The 20,350-nt window shown below is 37.4% G+C and overlaps 1 protein-coding gene across 1 annotated transcript in view; it reads left to right on the plus strand.

Annotated features, from left to right (window-relative positions):
* The window catches only part of ADAMTS3 (ADAM metallopeptidase with thrombospondin type 1 motif 3), a 287,705-nt gene extending 267,992 nt beyond the window's left edge, over positions 1 to 19,713 (plus strand). The window contains exons 18-22 of the mRNA XM_015138553.3: positions 2,313 to 2,478; positions 5,299 to 5,431; positions 9,327 to 9,534; positions 11,482 to 11,599; positions 16,976 to 19,713. Coding sequence (XP_014994039.3) covers positions 2,313 to 2,478; positions 5,299 to 5,431; positions 9,327 to 9,534; positions 11,482 to 11,599; positions 16,976 to 17,544 — 1,194 coding nt within the window. The 3' untranslated portion in view covers positions 17,545 to 19,713. The remainder of the gene's footprint in view (positions 1 to 2,312; positions 2,479 to 5,298; positions 5,432 to 9,326; positions 9,535 to 11,481; positions 11,600 to 16,975) is intronic.
* The last annotated feature ends 637 nt before the right edge of the window (positions 19,714 to 20,350 follow it).

The raw sequence follows: 20,350 nt of genomic DNA on the forward strand, positions 1-20,350 counted from the left end.
CACAATATGACCCTGACTTCCACTACAGCAAGTGACTCAAGTGAGACAGAACATGGGACAGTGAAACCAAGACGGAATTCTCGGTCCTTTTTTACCTAATCTTAAACATATTTCTTAACCCACCACAATGTCTAGTTATTTTAGCACTATTTGTTAAAAGACTGTTCTTTCTCTATTAAAATGCCTTTTCAATTATGTCAAAAATTAATTGTACACATTTATGTGGGTCTATTCTAGGCTCTCATTCTGTTCCATAATAAAATATATATTAAAGTTTTATTTAGATTATGTTAAATATGAGTGATTAGAGGCCAGAAGCTCTGTTTCGCACTAATATAATTACATTGTATTATTTTCTAACAACATGAGTATCTGGCTTTAGAGACCTGATGCTTAACCATCATGATAGATGCTTCAAGACCTGCCCACTGATTATAATCTGACCACAGCAAGTGGTGTGGGCTAAAGGTACAACAGGGAGATTTGTAGCTAGGAGACGAGGGTGTGGACAAGCAATGTTCTGTCATTATGACATTGCTTTTCCATTCTGAGTTCTGTCACATGGTGGCTAGGCTGTCTGGGGCAAAGAGAATTAGATATCTGGCTAGAGTGTAAGGGTTATTCGAATGGTGCTTGATTTTTTAATGCTGCTTTAAACACAAAGACAGAAAAAAGAGAATAAAAGTCAGATAACCAGATCCTCAACCCCCACTGGTTTTAGTATCACCTCATTTCTCAAACAAAATGTAGTTGTAAAAATGTAGTTTGGAATACCAATGAATTGCACTTTTCTCCCTTTGCATAATTAGTAAAATCCTATGAAAGCTACATGAAAATCAATTAATTTTTTAAAAGACAAATTTGCCCTGAACAAAATTAAAAGGCAAGAGACAAACTGAGAAAATATTTGCAACTCTTATTACAAAAAGGAATTTGTATCTTTAGTGCACAGATTATTTAGGAGAGAAAAAATATGTGTACAGTTCCAATAAAAACCAGGACAGTCATGCAATGTACAGTATTCAAAATATAAGTGGGTAATAATTTAGGAAAATTAAACTTTATTAGTTATCAAATAAATAACAACTAAAATCATGATATTTTTCCCATCCAATTAATGAAGATGAAAATTATGTAACATGTAGTGTCAAATGGCCACTTTCATACACTCTTATTATTAAAGTAACAACTGTTCTAACTGTTCTGGAGGACCATTCACCAGTCTATCAGAAGAACTAGGACTCTAAAGTGTTTGTTCCCTTTAGTCTACTAAGAAAAGCCAGAAATCCCCAGAAAGTTGGGAAAATTTCTAATCAATACAAATATTCAAGAGTTACCATACACTATTAACAATAATACATAACACTTTTAGGATTACAGACTATGCTGACATTTAAAAGTATATTTTCTTTTTTTTAACTTTTTTTGTACAAGTGCAATTTAGCTACATCGATATATTGCATTGTGGTGAAGTCAGGGCCTTCAGTGCATCCATCACTGGAGCAATGCACATTATACCCACCAAGCAAGTTCCCATCATTCAATCCCCTTCCATTTCCCCTGACCCCTCTGAGTCTCCAATGACCATCATTCCACACTCCAAAAGCATGTTTTCAAATAATATTTACTATCTTGAGAAATGTGCATGAAATAAGGCCAGAAAAGTGTATATGTCTGTACACACACACACACACACACACACACACAAACACAATGCATATGTCTTGAGGGACTATCACAGTAGTGAAAGTGACTGGTTTTCTCTAGTTCGGTAGAATTATGATTTTTCATTTTCTTTATATTTTTCCATAATGTATATATTTTCTGGAGGGAACATTACTATCTTTATCATCAGAACAAAACGTAACAAAACAATTTTCTTTGAAGACAATTTTAAAATGCATTAAAATTTTTAAATTTTAAATTTTAAATTTAAATTTTAAAATTGTAATCCTTTAATTTTAATTTTAATTCATTACATTTAAAATTTAAAATCCTTTAAAAAGGAGATGGTTTAATTTAAGGAAACCTACAGTGAATCTTATAAAGTTACTATGTTTATAATACAAACTCTTACCCTTCAGTGTATGTATTTTTTTAATACTTTTATGTTAAAAGTGTTATAGATATTTCATCTTCTTCTTAAACAGGGCATATGTGCACTGTAGTTGACAGAAATAAACATTATAATTTTTGAAACTATTTGAAAGTTGTCAGTTTTAATAAGAGCAATATTCTGAAATATTTGTAATTTGACACTCAAAATGTAAAACCCTCACGTGATTTACATATTGATTTCATGTGTATGTTAGATTATACCTCAAGAAAACGATACCCGCTCTAGCCTGACATATAAGTACATCATCCATGAAGACTCAGTACCTATGATCAACAGCAACAATGTCATCCAGGAAGAATTCGATACTTTTGAGTGGGCTTTGAAGAGCTGGTCTCAGTGTTCCAAACCCTGTGGTGGAGGTAACAATTGAACACATTTATTTTATCAAAATGTAATGCATATAAAAACCAATCTTGCTTCTACCTTTATGGCTGTCTCTAATCGAGGCCACAATCTGAGAAACACCAAACATAACCATCAAAACATCAATACAAAACATTTTTACTGAAAGAATCATGAAATAACAGGATTCCTTTCATAACAGTGACAGACTGTAAAATCTTCTTGCCCTTTTCTCTCAGGTCCTTTGTCTTGCATTTACTGTAGGGGTCCTCTTAATCACTTTATTCTTCCCAAACTCCAAAACTCTCCCAAATTCATTGTACTCTGCTCCTCACCTTTCTTCTTCCCTACTTTTACTTTCTATATCTCTCTGCATTTCTACCAGAGTTAATAATAAAAGGGCTATTGGTTGCATGACTGTGTAACTGACTATGCTATGTATTTGAAACCAGATGCTATTCTAAATGCTTTATATATCAATGCATGAATACTCACAATGGCCTTATGCAGTTGGTACTATTGTTATCTCTGTTAAAGTGGTAGCAAAACTGAAGGACACACAAGATAATTTCCCAGAGCCCATAGGATTCAAACCCAGATAACCTGGCTTCTGAACACATGCTCTCACTCACTGCACTGTGCTACCTCCGTTCCCTTTCCAGAGTCCATTAAGCTGGACTTAATGTTTCTCCATTTCTCCCATCATCCATTCCTCCCATCATCCATTCCTCTAGTTCTAAACAAGTGCTCCATTACCAATTATCCCCCATGGGCAGGAGAAGGCAAGAGGCTGTTACAAAAATGTCAGCAAATAGTTGAGAACAAAATTTGTATTAGGCAGTGCTTGTGTAAATTATTTATTTTATAATTTTAAGTTCAAGGCTGTATTTCTAAAGTGTTTTCTTGAGGGAGGCATAAAATAGTTAATTATTTTAAATGACATCGCTTTATCCATTACAAGATGCCCATTTAATTTTGACCCTCCCTTCTGCTGTACTCTCAACATTTACTTGGTCACATTATTTGTTAGATATACCTTCTTCATATCTCCCACATCTATTCCTTCTTCGCCAGACTCCAGTCACCACTTTGGGAGGGACGATTATTGCAATAGCCTTTTAACTAGTCAACTAATATTGATGTTCTTCTCTGCCTTAATTTACAGGGTAATTTTTCTTGAATGAATGCATGAATGAATGGTAAAATTATATTATTTCCCAGATTAAAATCCTTCAGTCTTCTAATATGTTGCCCTGAAGACACAACATCACTTTATGCAGCATTCTTTCTAAAAGTGAATCACTTGAATCTCATCATTAGAACACAATTAAACAGACCCAAATTGTGGGACATTTGGTAAAACAAATGGTTTTTAAATTTCAAAAATAGTAAATGTCATAAGAGAAAAACAAGTTCAGTAATTATTTCTGATTGATGGAGGCTACAGACATAACAGTTAAATGCAACATATGATCCTTGACTGGAAAAGGATTGCCATAAATAGCATGATAGGGACAATTGAACATTTTGGAATAGGTCTGTATGTTAGATAATAGCATTATGTCTATGTTAAATGTCCTCATTTTAAGAATGATATTATAGTTATATAAGAGAATGTACTTCTGAAATTTGTGCTTAAATATTTAGGAGTGACGGATCAGGATATCCTCAACTTTCAAATGGTTCGGCAAAATTATATGTATATTTACACACATACGCATTTATAAAGAAATACAGCAAATGTGGTGACATAGTCACAAAAGATCAATCTAATGCAAGGTATACAAATATTTGTTGTTTTGGCCGGGCGCGGTGGCTCACGCCTGTAATCCCAGCACTTTGGGAGGCCGAGACGGGCGGATCACGAGATCAGGAGATCGAGACCATCCTGGCTAACACAGTGAAACCCTGTCTCTACTAAAAAATACAAAAAAACTAGCCGGGCGAGGTGGCGGGCGCCTGTAGTCCCAGCTACTCGGGAGGCTGAGGCAGGAGAATGGCGTAAACCCGCGAGGCGGAGCTTGCAGTGAGCTGAGATCCTGCCACTGCACTCCAGCCTGGGCGACAGAGCGAGACTCCGTCTCAAAAAAAAAAAAAAAAAAAAAATTGTTGTTTTTTCTTACAACTTTTGGATAGGTTTGATTTTTTTCAAATATATATACATAATTACAAATATAAAAGTTGATGTTTGAGAGACCCTCAGTAACTCCCTATAACCTTCACGATAATGTCCAAAAACTTGTAAGACACTGAAGGCTTTCAAGATCTGATCCTTCCCTACCTCCTGTCCTCTTCAACATGATACTTCAGCCTTCTGAAGAAACCACAGTTTTTCATATGTTATTTCCTTTGCTTGGAGAATAATTCTGCTTCATTTCCATTACCCCATGCTATTTGAACTTCAGTATTCTGCTGAAGGAAAGTACTGATCCTCCAAGCTTTCCCCTCCCCTCCGCCAAGTTACAGAGCTCTTCCCTCTGTGTTCCTTTAGTGCCCTCTACTGTAAGTTACTTACATAGTTTTCTAAAAGCCTATGTTACTAGATACTGTCACAGTGGTTTTCATATCTATCTCTCACACTAGACTGTATATTCAGAGTCTAGTTCTTTAACAAGCATGCAGTTGCAATATTTATCAAATGTATTCTCTGAAAAGGTAAAAGTTTTTGTTTATTTAATGTTCTTTGGGACCTTCAGCACCTATTGAAGTGCCGAATTGTATGCACTCAATACATATTTAGTGAATGGATGAATAAATGTATGAATGAGTGAGTGAATAATCAAGTAACTAAGCATGAATAAGTGATTAAATCCAAAGAAATTTATTTCCTTTTCCAGGTTTCCAGTACACTAAATATGGATGCCGTAGGAAAAGTGATAATAAAATGGTCCATCGCAGCTTCTGTGAGGCCAACAAAAAGCCGAAACCTATTAGACGAATGTGCAATATTCAAGAGTGTACACATCCGCTGTAAGCATTTATTTTAACTATCGTATCTGTAGGTCAAAATCAGGACTTCACTGCCTTTAGCTCTTTTTAGTTTTGATTTTATTTTCGGTCAAAGCTCTATGGTTTAAATAGTCAAGTCACTTCACAGGAATTATATAAAGCTGCAGTTCTGTGCCTTTCACCACATTCTTGTTCCTCAAAAACAACCACTTTCAACTGTTATATTTATTTTGATATTTGGTAATTACTTGTTTCCTTCTGTCTAAGTCGAATGTTTTTCCTTCTACTCCTTGACTTTTTTGGGAGGTAGGTTAGACATTATACATTGAATTTTCACTGTGAAATGTGAAGATTGTGTTATTTTATGACCACTCTGCAAATGCACACCCAGAGGCCACACTTTCTCCTTCCCTGCTACTCCCATTGCTGACCTAACATACCTTTTACTGATCGCAATATTCAGGGTTTATATTAACATGTATCTCTCTTAATACCTGAGTCACATAGCATGCACATTATTATGGTTTCTTTCTTGTAATGTTTCTTCCGGAATAAGTGCATATTTTGATTTTATGTATTTGATCTTCTACTACTTTTCTCTAATTAATTCCCAAACTCTCTTTCTCAGTATCAATCCCCTCAAAATACTAAACATCCAAGTATCCTGTCACTGTAATCTCCATAGAAACAGAAGCATCTTAGAGAACAGAGTTCTCTGTGTTCCAGCTCCAGCTTGGACTTTTTACCAGCTTTCATGCTAGGGTTTCCTTTCATCATTCTCCTTGGAATTCCTACTACCTTTCTCTTCTGTGGGATTTCCTGTTATTCCAAACTATATATCATCCCTAAGACTCAAAAATATTGTTCTATTATTATCTACACTCAAGTGTTGCTGTTGAAAAGTTGGTTGCCATTCTGATTCTCAGTTCTTTCTCTATGACCTGTTTTGGTCTCTATGTCTTTCAGAGTTTGTAGGACCGTCATTTTATTCCTAGTGTCCTGAAATCCCAGTGATGAAATTGACTTGGTGCTCATTTTTACTCATCATTGTACTGTGTACTTGTAGAGATTTTTGATTGAAAAATAAAAAATGTATGTTTTTATGGGGTACAGTGTAATGTTTTGATGGATGCATACATTGTGGAATGATTAAATTCAGCTAATTAACCAATCTATCACATCACATACTTATCATTTTTCATGGTGCACACATTTAAAATCTGCTCTCCTAGCAATTTTGAAATATCCATTTCATAATTATTGACCATAGACATTATGCTGTTCAGTAGATCTCAAAAACATATTTCTTCTAACTGAAACTTTGTACCCCTTGACCAACATCTCTCCATTCACCCTCACCCAAGCCCCTAATCACCACCATTCTAGTCTCAACTTCTATGAGTTCCACTTTTATAAATTCCACATATGGAATCTAGAAAATAAGTGAAGGTCACATGGTATTTGTCTTTCTGTGTCCGATTCATTTCACTTAGCATAACTTCCTCCAGTTTCATCTATATTGTGGCAAATGACACAAACTTTTAAAAATATAAAATGGATATCTTTCATCTCTGGAAGATTTTCTTGTATTTGTTTTAATTCTCCTGTGTTCTTCAGTGTTCTTTCTTTCTGGGACATTTGTAGCTTGGATTTTCTCTCCTATTGTTCATTGTTGCACTTGCTGAGCCTTTCATTTTTGCTCTCATATCATCAATATTCAAGAGCTCTAGGTATTTCTTTTTCAAGGCATTTGATTTTTATTTCACAGATGCAATATATTCTTTTATCTCTTCTGGAATATCAAGGATTCATTCCCTGTTTCTAAATAATTTATTCTGAGTTCTTTTCTTCCATTTCTCCACACCCACTCCACCTCCATCATTTACGTTAGAGGATTTCCATGTGGTAATCCTGGGACGTTCATACGTGTATAAAAATGCAGGGTTTAGAATGCTGATTAGAAGTTTGCCTTACATTCGTAGCTGGTGGGCTCAACTATAGGGTGATGTGACTCAGCCATTTTATTAAAAGGCCCTCAATTAATTGTATATTGAGGGCTTTTCTTATAAAATAGATTCCGTAGAGCAGAATCAATCTCTTCCCAGGGACTGTAAGCCAGTTTAAGTGCTGTTCTGGAAATGTTATGTGTATAGGTGTCTGAAGCGATCTCACCACATCACAGATGGATTTTTACATAATCTTCTGTTTTTACTATGGTTTCGTTCTCTCTTGATCGTGCCTATTGTATCCAGCTAAGTCTGGTTCACATTCTACAGAGGATAATAAATCGCATGTCTTCTGCATTGAAGGAGGGCAAATCACCCTGTATGGTTAAGAATCAGGGGGTCTAATTGCTTCCACACTGACTTTTCATTAGTTCTCCTGCTTTCGGTCTTGGCTTCACCCTTGTTTTCACAGCTCACACTGTATCTAAGGCCTCTAATCCCTAAATGTTTCTAAAGTTCTACAGTGCAAGTCAGTTTGCTCATCACCTTATACTGCTGAATTGGACTTTATTCTTCCTAATCTGCTGAGTTAGTTTCCATATGTCCATCTGTTTTCTAGTTTCCTAAATTGTGTTGTTGTGACTTCCTCTCAAATTTCTTTGTCTTTCTAGATTTATAACATTTTTGTCATTTACTTTCATTCTGAGATCTTAGGAGGGAATGGAGGTAATCAGAAGTACCTATATCTGTGAAGTATATTGGTCTTCAAAAGAGACTCATCATTGAGGTCTTCAAAATTGAGCAAAATTCCTCAGTCCAGTTGTCGTGATACATTTTACTGCCAGTTTGACAAGCTAAAGCAGTCTTAAACTGTGAATACCAAAGATTGCCAAGGTTTTAGCATGGCTATATTTTGGTGCCTCTTATATATGGAGAGAAAAAAAAATGCAGAGGGAAAGTAACTTTGGAAAAGGCAAAGTTAATTTTAGCCTGAATTACATACAGACAGATTGCATAACCAGATGGAATCAATGGTGACAGCCCTTTGGGACTTGGTAACCATGTGTACTGGAGAACCATGTGTAACGTCGTATCCACAGCTGATTTGGAAAGTGCTTGGGACACTGACACTAGAATCTGGGAATGTCCCCTGGTAAATATTTTGGAAAATGCCTCTGGAAATACTGCTATCAGGTGCATTTGTGTGAACAGCTTTTACCCAGCCCCAATGCATACCACCCTTACCTCTTGTCAGGCCCAGTAAGGGTTAATAAGAAGAACTGCATTATCCAAATGATATAGATATGTCAAGTAGCCTTCATAGCAACAACTGTAGAAATAAAACCGTCATATCAGTTAAAATATGTAAACATCAGTGAACTCTCTAGATTTTATAAAAATGTGCCTTCTTCCAACCCAGAAGAAGACATGAGGTTTACCCTCTGTAGAATGTGAACCAGACTTTTAACTGTGTATAATAGACATGATCAAGAGAGAAGGAAACCATAGTGAAAACAGAAGGTTATGTAAGCAAATCGTAAGTGTGTCTTAGCAAGCACTAGATAGATTCTGTTTTAAAAATTCACTGTCAGATGTTTAACACTGTTAGGAAATATGACTGAGAGTGAGTTGGTGCTATCCTTGAAAACTGCCTTCATGCCTGAATCTAATAGGGCAACTTTAAGATGAGTTTCAGAAACCCTCTGTAGATCATCTTTTTAGGAAAAGAGAAGGTTTCAGAGTCACTGAGAGGCAGAAAACAAAAAAATAGCAGGGCATTAAAAGTTTCAACCTCCTATTACTAAAAAGTGATCCATGATATCCATCTTTCCGAAACCACTTCCTGAACTGCAGTGTGCCCACTAGTTTGCAAGTCACTCAGAGAGCAGAAAAGTCTAGGCTTTGCGGGTGGGAATGTGTGCACTATACATACCAGTGATAATTTCAGTGTTAAACCCCCGCACCCACAGCTGGGTAGCAGAAGAATGGGAACACTGCACCAAAACCTGTGGAAGTTCTGGCTATCAACTTCGTACTGTACGCTGCCTTCAGCCACTCCATGATGGCACCAACCGCTCTGTGCACAGCAAGTACTGCATGGGTGACCGTCCCGAGAGCCGCCGGCCCTGTAACAGAGTGCCCTGCCCAGCGCAGTGGAAAACAGGACCCTGGAGTGAGGTAGGTGTGTGAATTCTGAGCATGCATATGTAAAGTGTGTGTGTAAGCATGTGTAGATATTTTAATTTGGCTTAAACATCAGTTAGGCTTTGTGTGAACTGAGAAACTACTGCATATTTTGTAATTACCTGGAGCTGTTAGGAAAAATTAATGCTTTAAAACAGCACCTGCACTTACGTTTAGTCGGTAGGGGCAAACCATGTTTATGTGTTTCGTAACATAGAGAAGAAGTCTGATAGATGACTGTTCTTTTGTCCAATATTTTTGTTGACTTCCCTGTTCCTTCAGGATAAATTCCAAACCCCTGATACTGAATGCAGGGCCCAGTACCATTTGGCACCGCACTAACTCCTTTTATTCTTTCTTCATTCCAACTCTTTGTCCCAGTTCGAGTAAACTTCCCACTGTTCCAAACAGACCATGCTTGTTTGAGTCTGCTACCTTTCAGCTGACTTGATAATCTCTCCTTCTCCACCAAAGCTCATCTCCGTAGTCCCAATGACCACCTTCCAGGTGGTACCTTTCTTGGCAGTTCCTCCTCTACATCTGAAAGGCAGTGCAACTTAACTTTACCATGCTGTTCATGACAGAGTATTATAACTCTGATTCTTGAATCTGTATTTGCCACTAGTACACACATTTCTCAAAAATAGTGTGTCTGGTTTCCTCAGTACTCAGCTAGTGCTTAGCATACCTGTCCGGATGATGTTTGTTTGTTAATTGGTTGACTCCATGTTGCACTGTTAGCTATTACCACCTGTCTTAGATATTTCTAAAGACTCAAAATAAGAAATCTTGGGGTCATAGGAGAATCGTTTATAGGAGGAAAGGGCATCAAAAATCAGACAGAAAACTAATGAGGAAGTGGAGAGTAAGCCCAGAAAGGAAGAAACAAGCAAGTTGTCTTATCTATTTCTTGCTGCTTTAACAGAATACCACAGATCGGGTAATTTATAAAGAACAAAAGTTTATTTGGCATATGGTTCTGGAGGCTGCAAAGTCCAAGGGTATGGCACTGGCATCTGAAGAGGGTCTTCCTGTAGCTGAAGGCATCACATGGCAAGGAAGCATGCAAGAGAAACACAGAAGATCCTTCTGTCAGGAGCCCATTCCTGCAATAACTAACCCATTCTCAAGATAATAGCATTAATCTATGCCCATAAATCACCTCTGAGAGGTCCCATCTCTTGCAAGTCCCTCTCAACATTGTTACAGTGGCGGTTAAATTTCAACCTGAGTTTTGGAGGGGACATTCAAACCATAGTACAAGTACAGGTCACCCACATAGGACCGTAATGCTAACTCACATCAAAGTCTCAGTAGAAGTCCCTCCTCCATAGCACTTTCCTAGGGCCATTGCATGGAAGTTTCTGAGCTTAGTTTTGGAGCAGTAAAGATTTTCATTAGAGAAAAGAACTTAAGAACATGGAATAATAGTAGTTCCAAGGATGTTGAATTAACCATCCGAGGCAACTTATCAGTAAATTCTGCCATCTGTAAGAAAGAAGTGGGGACTTTCAATACCATGATTGGGTCCCTGAGAACAGACATCATCAACATTGTTTTTAGAAACTACAGCAGATGTTAACATTGTTATTAATCATGGCTTCTTTTGTAGGGAATGCTTACTAGGTACCAGGCATTTTGCTACTGCTTTATGCACATTGTTTCCTTTGCCTTCATTTAGTCCTAAAACAATCTAAGGCGGGTATCATTATCCCAGCTTTCCACCAGATAAGGAAGGTGAATCTTATATAGAAAAAACAATGTGCCCAGGCCAGTAAATAATGGAGTCAGAATATAAACTCAGTAGTATCTGTCTTCAAAACCACTGTGCAGCACCACTTAATAGAGAACGAACTCTAGATCTGTGTGTCTGTGTGTGTGTGTGTATGTGCATGATCTTGGTGGAATAAATGTCTGTAACCACAGCCTTTGTCTCTGCAGTGTTCAGTGACCTGCGGTGAAGGAACGGAGGTGAGGCAGGTCCTCTGCAGGGCTGGGGACCACTGTGATGGTGAAAAGCCTGAGTCGGTCAGAGCCTGTCAACTGCCTCCTTGTAATGGTAGGTGTCACACCAATTGACTTCACTGCTCTGATGTTTTTAAACCTCGAAAAGCAGAATTTCCTTTTGAGAGAAGTTATAGAATTTATATTCGTTTACTGATAAATAACCAAAGGAAAACACCTGTGAAATATTAGTCCAATTCAGTTCTTTAAGATCAGCATTTGAGGCAATGTCCTACACTTTTTAATTATCATGACCACTATCGCCCTGCCATTTCTGGCTGGTGACGTTGGGGTGAGGGCTGTGCTATGTATATGTAATGTCTATCAACTTGTGTTGCTCGTAGGAACTACTTAATTTTTCCTTGTTATATTTAACTATAACTTCACATCTTTATTAAAAGGCATAATTTTGCAACGGTTTTGAAATATTTTACTAAAATTATTCAATTTTGATGTGTGGGTAATGTCACCCAACTCTAAAACCATTTCCAATAACCGTCTATCCACAGAGTAACTTCAAACAGACACGTTGCACATAGGATAAAAGTAAGCGTTTGCCTGACCTACCAACTTGCTGTATGGCAAAAGCAGGGTTTATTGTCTTTATTTAGTCAATTTGCTATTTTAAAACAGCAAAATGGGGCCGGGTACGGTGTCTCATGCCTGTAATCCCAGCACTTTGGGAGGATAAGGTGGGTGAATCACCTGAGGTCAGGAGTTCAAGACCAGCCTGACCAACATGGTAAAACACTGTCTCTACTAAAAATACAAAAATTAGCTGGGCGTAGAGGAGCATGCCTGTAATTTCAGCTACTTGGGAGGCAGAGGCAGGAGAATCACTTGAACCCAGGAGACAGAGGTTGCAGGGAGCCGAGATCGTGCCACTGCGCTCCAGCCTGGGTGACACAGTGAGACTCTATCTCAAAAACTAAGTAAATAAAACAAGCAAAATGTATTGGATCGTTTCTGTCTCTATCACTGTCTCCTTCTGCCTCCATTTCCATAGCTCTCTGTCCACATCTGTCTCTATCCTGCACTCGCTCATCTGTGTCTCCATTTGTGCTCCTCTGTCTCTCTCTTATTTTGGGTGTCTGTCTTGCTGTTTCTGATGAGCTGTCACCTGCTGCCTGTATGTGGCTCACTTTCTGTGTCAGTCACACATGCTTTTTCTAGTCCTTACTCTTTCTTCTTGCTCTCCTTCCCTCTCCCTGTCCTAGTCTCCCTGGCTCTACTTTCTGTCGTTCTTTTTCCCTCTCATCATCTCTCTCCTTCTGCCTCTTCCTGACTGTCTCTTCCCCCTCTTTCCTTATTCCGTATGTTTGTCTCTCTTTCTCTCCCATTTTCTCTTTCTCAGTGTCCTCCCGTCCGTCCACCTTCTCCCTTTCTCTTACTTTATCCTCCCCTTCCTGTCCAACTTCCTGTGTCTGTCTCTGTTTCTCCTTCTCTTCCACCTCTCTCTCTCTCTCTCTCTCTCTCTCTCTCTCTCTCTCCCCCCAACCCCCCCCCGGTCTCTTATCTCCTCCATTGCCTTAGTCTGTTCTAGCTGCTATAACAAAATACCTGAGGCCGGGTAATTTATTTAAAAAAATTATTGCTCAGAGTTCTAAGTCTAGATGTCCATGATCAAGGCATCAGCAGATTTAGTGTCTAGTGAGGGCTTCCTAGATGGTGCCTTATTGTTCCGTCCGCATGTGGTGAAAAGGGCCAAGGAGCTCCCTTGATTCTCTTTTATAAGGGCACGAATTCCATTCATAAGTGCTTCACCCCGATAGCCTAGTCACCTCCCAAAGGCCCCACCCTGTTAGTACCATCGCCTTGAGGATTAGGTTTCAACATTCAGACCATACCCACCTTTTTCCTCTCCTTCTTACAGCTCTTTTTCTCTACTCCTCCATCTTTCACTCCTTGTGTCTGTCTCTTTCTCCTCCTATCTTTCTCTTCCTAGCCCCTCCACTGACCTGTCTTTGTCTCTTCCTGTCTCATTTTCTCTCCCCAAGTCTCTCTCTCACTGCCCTCATCTGTTTACTGCATTCTCTCTTCCCTTATATTTTCTTCTCCTCCCTTGTTTTCCTAGCCCACCCATCCGCCTCCACCACAACCTTTCTCTTAAATGCAGTTCTGCTAAATCCATGCCAGTGACAAATGTGGACATTGTTTTCACACATTAGAAGACTCAGGACTAAAGAAGTTGCTTTGTGCTTGGCCTCCAACACCATAAGACAGACATTGATTGAATATTGACATCTGCTGAATGGTGCTTTTTGTCAAGAAAATTGGCAAAGCACTATCTTGTCAAATGTTTTATTTTTTGAAGAAATTTCAGGCTTTAAGTCTTTTTTTTTTTGAGACGGAGTCTCGCTCTGTCGCCCAGGCTGGAGTGCTGTGGCCGGATCTCAGCTCACTGCAAGCTCCGCCTCCCGGGTTCACGCCATTCTCCTGCCTCAGCCTCCTGAGTAGCTGGGACTACAGGCGCCCACCACCTCGCCAGGCTAGTTTTTTGTATTTTTTTGGTAGAGACGGGGTTTCACCGTGTTAGCCAGGATGGTCTCGATCTCCCGACCTCGTGATCCACCCGTCTCGGCCTCCCAAAGTGCTGGGATTACAGGCTTGAGCCACCGCGCCCGGCGGCTTTAAGTCTTTAACCCTTATACATTATTTCATTATAAATTTCATTTGAAATATGTTATAGCAAGAACATATCTGACCATGTGGGGGAGACATAGGACTTATATATTTAATCATTTTACTTTGGAAAGTATTGATATATGTAAAAGCTCAAAATACAAATCAAAACCAAAAGAACACACTTTACTCAGAAGTTTTAACATACACTGTCACCATAATATTTTATTCTTATGTAGTTATTCCTGTTAAGAGGCTACCATTCTGTGAGTAAGCTTTATCGATCTTGGAGCTGGTACAGCTGTGTATTTCTACAGATGTGCCCAATGGTTAGCAAGAATTTTCTTGATTTTGCTGCTTTAGGCAGAAGAAATTGTTTTGAATATAAAACCAAGGAGCTAATAAGATAGCTTAACTATTTTAGTGATTTCATATCCCTTTAGTTGTTCTGTTGTTCTGAAATCAAAGCCCAAAGGTCAATCCTAAGAGTTCCAAATGGTCACATATGTCTACCATATTTCAAGTAAAATAAGTAATACTTTCTACCAGAATCTCAAACTGCTATTAGGATCAAATGGCCTTTTGAGACCATGTGTGAATCTCTTTTCCAGAACCTCTTATAATGATTTGGGGGTGGAACGAGAAGTCTGAAACGTTTCCTTAATTTTTTTTTAATTAATTTTTTTTTTATGTGACTCCATATTTTGATTGTACCATTTTTTTTGCCTATAAGCTCTTCCCATTTATCAGTAGGCAAATTACCATAAGGTTAATGTATTCCTTTGCTCACATTTTTCTCAGAATATCTCTCCCATTTCCTCCTCCACACAAAAGTATATTCTGGCCCTAATGAAACCCAGGTTATGAACAGGACTCTGCAATGCCAAAGTGCTCACACTTAGAAATGGGAGACCTTTGGTTGGACTTGTTCTCTAACTCAGAGAAAATAGGTCATACTTCCAAGAGGGGCCTCCGAAGAGGGGTGATGAGGGAAAGGAGTTAGGGGAAAAAGAGAGTTCAAGGTCAAATAAGGTCCTCTCCTCTTAAGACCTATAGCCTGACACATATAGAAAGAAGACGTTTTCTTATTTTGAGATGTAAGTTTTAAAAAAAAGTAAATCACACATGAAGAGAAATTAATATTTAAGGTGAAACCCATTAATATAATGCACAGACATGTATAACATAATTAGATGATGACCTAGCTTATATGAATATTCAGCCACATTATACCATATAATAGACCTGCACATACCAAGCATGTATGAGTCATTTCACAATTTGGGAAGTGGAGATAGTATTACAGCTCATTGTTGGTAATTTTAGTCCTCTATTGGCTTTGCCAACTGACTCTCTTTTTTTTGTTTCAAACTTTAGAAAAAGGATTTTTCAATTTTTGGGGAGTTATGTAGCAGGTTTTTTTCTTAGCAATATAGTATTACCCAATAATACACTGTAATTTTAAGTGATTCTATTACATAAATGCCACAATCGACAGTTCTTTGCATTTATTCTTTGGACATGGATCAGTGTTTCTGTGTTGCACATCTGCAGGGATGCTACTCTATGCACTGGTTCTGTTATCAGAGAGGCACAGGATATGTCTTTATTTCATAACGTATACCCAGGATGACTAAAACTACGCACAAGTTAACATTTTTTATGATTGGATTTGGATTATCTGAAATCCAATGAGATATTTGGATTATCTGAAATCCAAATATTGTAACCTGGAATCAATAAAATTTTAAAGTAATAAAAAAATGTGTACACATGCAGTATGAAATGTTTTAGAAGTGTTACTTTAGATGTTATCAAGTGTTTTATGAGTATTACTTTAATATTTTTTAGACCAAGTGCTGTCAATTCAATGAAATTACATTTTATGAGTGTTACTCAGTATCCTTCAAACATAAAGTACTGTCAATTAAATAAAATTAAGTGTAAGAACCATGAATTATTCATAAGAAATTTGGCATACTTTACCCAAATTTGTGCATTCAGATAACAAATAATCTGAGAATATTCAATGATAAACATGAAACTATGTTATTCAAACTGGATAATTTTTTTTTTTGAGACGAAGTCTCGCTCTGTCGCCCAGGCTGGAGTGCAGTGGCATGATCTCAGCTCACTGCAAACTCCGCCTCCTGGGTTCACGCCATTCTCCTGCCTCAGCCTCCCGAGTAGCTAGGACTACAGGTGCCCACCACTGCGCCCGGCTATTTTTTTTTGTATTTTTAGTACATACAGGGTTTCACCGTGTTAGCCAGGATGGTCTCAATCACAAACTGGAGAATTTTTTAAAATCAAGAGGGTATTTTGATTATTCTTTGGAGAATACCTTTGTAAGATTTGTTTTGTTTTTATAAGTGTTCAGTATTTATTTTGATTTCACATTTTAACATAATGTACGGAGTACCCTCTGAGAAAGTCAGAAATACCATAAAATAAAAATACAGATGCCCCTTTGCATCCTAAAAATTTAACCACAACGTTAAATAAATTCTCTTTGCCCATTCTAAAAACAGATATATGTTCCTACTTGGAGAAAAAAATACGCTCTGTGGTCTGAAGACTTCTGGTGGAAATATTACAATAATGATCATCACAAGGACTTTGTAGATAAAGAACTATTTATTTTAGTGAATTCATTCTAATGTTCATATTTTTAATGCAAAAGCCTGTGTGGATCACTCCCATTGGTGTCAGATTGCACTTAAATGTTTTTACATTCATTAAAAATTTTTCCTCCTTTCATTTTATGTTTAGATGCATGTGTTGGTTTATTTTCTTTTTATTTTTGCAGATGAGCCATGTCTGGGAGACAAGTCCATATTCTGTCAAATGGAAGTGTTGGCACGATACTGCTCCATACCAGGTTATAACAAGTTATGTTGTGAGTCCTGCAGCAAGCGCAGTAGCACCCTGCCACCACCATACCTTCTAGAAGCTGCTGAAACTCATGATGATGTCGTCTCTAACCCTAGTGACCTCCCTAGATCTCTAGTGATGCCTACATCTTTGGTTCCTTATCATTCAGAGACCCCTGCAAAGAAGACATCTTTGAGTAGCATCTCTTCGGTGGGAGGTCCAAATGCATATGCTGCTTTCAGGTCAAACAGTAAACCTGATGGTGCTAATTTACCCCAGAGGAGTGCTCAGCAATCAGGAAGTAAGACTGTGAGACTGGTAGCCACACCATCCTCCCCACCCACCAAGAGGGGCCACCTCAGTTCAGCTTCACAAATGGCTGCTGCTTCCTTCTTTGCAGCCAGTGATTCAATAGGTGCTTCTTCTCAGGCAAGAACCTCACAGAAAGATGGAAAGATTATTGACAACAGACGTCCGACAAGATCATCCACCTTAGAAAGATGAGAAAGTGAACCAAAAAGGCTAGAAACTAGAGGAAAACCTGGACAACCTCTCCTCCCCATGGTGCATATGCTTGTTTAAAGTGGAAATCTCTATAGATCGTCAGCTCATTTTATCTGTAATTGGAAGAACAGAAAGTGCTGGCTCACTTTCTAGTTGCTTTCATCCTCTTTTGTTCTGCATTGACTCATTTACCAGAAATCATTGGAAGAAAGCACCAAAGATTATTAAAGAAAAAAAATATGTTGCTAAGTTTGTGTTGGTCGCTCTCTGAAGCAGAAAAGGGACTGGAACCAATTGTGCATATCAGCTGACTTTTTGTTTGTTTTAGAAAAGTTAAAGTAAAAATAAAAAAGAGATACCAATGGTTTACACTTTAACAAGAAATTTTGGATATGGAACAAAGAATTCTTAGACTTGTATTCCTATTTATCTATATTAGAAATATTGTATGAGCAAATTTGCAGCTGTTGTGTAAATACTGTATATTGCAAAAATCAGTATTATTTTAAGAGATGTGTTCTCAAATGATTGTTTACTATATTACATTTCTGGATGTTCTAGGTGCCTGTCATTGAATATTGCCTTGTTTGACATTCTATAGGTTAATTTTCAAAGCAGAGTATTACAAAAGAAAGTTAGAATTACAGCTACTGACAATATAAAGGGTTTTGTTGAATCAACAATGTGATACGTAAATTATAGAAAAAGAAAAAAATCACAACAGCTATAGATATACAGATATCAGGTTACCTATTGCCTTCTATACTTATAATTTAAAGGATTGGTGTCTTAATACACTTACAGTCACAGGGATCAATGAATAGTAAATGAACTCGTGCAAGATAAAATTGAAACCCTCTTTCCGGGACCTCAGTAGGCACCGTTGAGGTGTCCTTTGTTTGTGTGTGTGTGTGTTTCTTTTTTTAATTTTCGCATTGTTGACAGATACAAACAGTTATACTCAAGGTACTGTAATAATCGCAAAGGAAAAAGTTTTGGGATAACTTATTTGTATGTTGGTAGCTGAGAAAAGTATTATCAGTCTAGAATTGATATTTGAGTATAGTAGAGCTTTGGGGCTTTGAAGGCAGGTTCAAGAAAGCATATGTCAATGGTTGAGATATTTATTTTCCATGTGGTTCCTGTTCAAATGTTCACAACCACAATGCATCTGACTGCAATAATGTGCTAATAATTTATGTCAGTGGTCACCTTGCTCACAGTAAAGCCAGAAATGCTCTCTCCAGGGAGTAGATGTAAAGTACTTGTACATAGAATTCAGAACCGAAGATATTTATTAAAAGTTGATTTTTTTTTCTTGATAGTATTTTTATGTACTAAATATTTACACTAATATCAATTACATGTTTTGGTAAACTAGAGAGACATAATTAGAGGTGCATGCTTTGTTCTGTGCGTAGAGGAGACATTTAAGCAAACTATTATAGCCAACTCAAAAGCTAAAACTGAACTAATTTGATGTTATGCAAACATCTTGCATTTTTAGTAGTTGATATTAAGTTGATGACTTGTTTCCCTTCAAGGAAACATTAAATTGTATGGACTCAGCTAGCTGTTCAATGAAATTGTGAATTAGAAACATTTTTAAAAGTTTTTGAAAGAGGTAAATGCGTCATGAATTACATGTAAATGAGAGGAGATAGTGTTATCAGCATAATGATTTTGAGGTCAGTACCTGAACTGTGTAAAAATATATTATGCAAACTAAAACGTAGATAAATTAAACTCTCAAAGCACAGAATGTGCAAGAACTTTTGCATTTTAATCATTGTAAACTAACAGCTTAAACTATTGATTCTATACCTCTAAAGAATTGCTGCTACTTTGTGCAAGAATTTTGAAGGTCAAATTAGGCAAATTTCAGATAGTAAAACAATCCCTGAGCCTTAAGTCTTTTTTTATTTTTCCTAAAAATGCCCATAGAATAAAATTCTCTCTAGTTTACTTGCGTGTGCATACATCTCATCCACGGGGGAAGATAAGGATGGTCACACAAACAGTTTCCATAAAGATGTACATATTCATTATTATAATTCTGACCTTTGGGCTTTCTTTTCTACCAAGCTAAAAATTCCCTTTTATCAAAGTGTACACTACTGATGCTGTTTGTTGTATTGAGAGCACGTAGCAATAAAAATGTTAACAAAATATAGATCTGGCTCTATCTAGATTTTATCATTAGATTCATCATGGGGTGATGGAAAAGTGTATTTCCTCTTACACAGTGAAATGGCATCAAATTTATTTGCTCAAGTGACTGTCTCCTGTTTTCACATCATGGTATATTACAATGATTTTTAAAAAAAAAAACAAAAACAAAATAAGAGGTGGCTTTTTGGTTAAATCTGTCTCATAGAACTATGAAGAAGATGAGTAAAGATAGTGACCATGCCAGTATTTCAGAGAAGGAAATGGTTACCTTCTGTTTTTAAAATCTGCAACCTCTGAGTGATTTTTAAATAAAAGCTTTCCATTAATTTTGAACCTTCATTACCTGAGAATTGGCGGAAACACATTACTCAAGACTCAGGAGTCTGGGGAGGCAGGAACCATCACAGTGCAAGGCCTTTTGGTATGGAATAAACAAATGGTGCTAAAATTACAAATCTGCACAAAGAACAAGTCTTTCAGATGAGATATTTGGAGACTTACAAGATGCTAACTCCCACTAGTAGTTCAAGGTAAAAACAAACTTCTCATGGTGGAAGATACAGAGCCAGTAGGTCTGCTTTCTATTCCTGAAACAAAATGACAAGATTTCTAAACTTCTCAGGAAGTTATGATA

The sequence above is a fragment of the Macaca mulatta genome, chromosome 5 (genome assembly GCF_049350105.2).
Source record: "Macaca mulatta isolate MMU2019108-1 chromosome 5, T2T-MMU8v2.0, whole genome shotgun sequence".
Taxonomy (NCBI): domain Eukaryota; kingdom Metazoa; phylum Chordata; class Mammalia; order Primates; family Cercopithecidae; genus Macaca; species Macaca mulatta.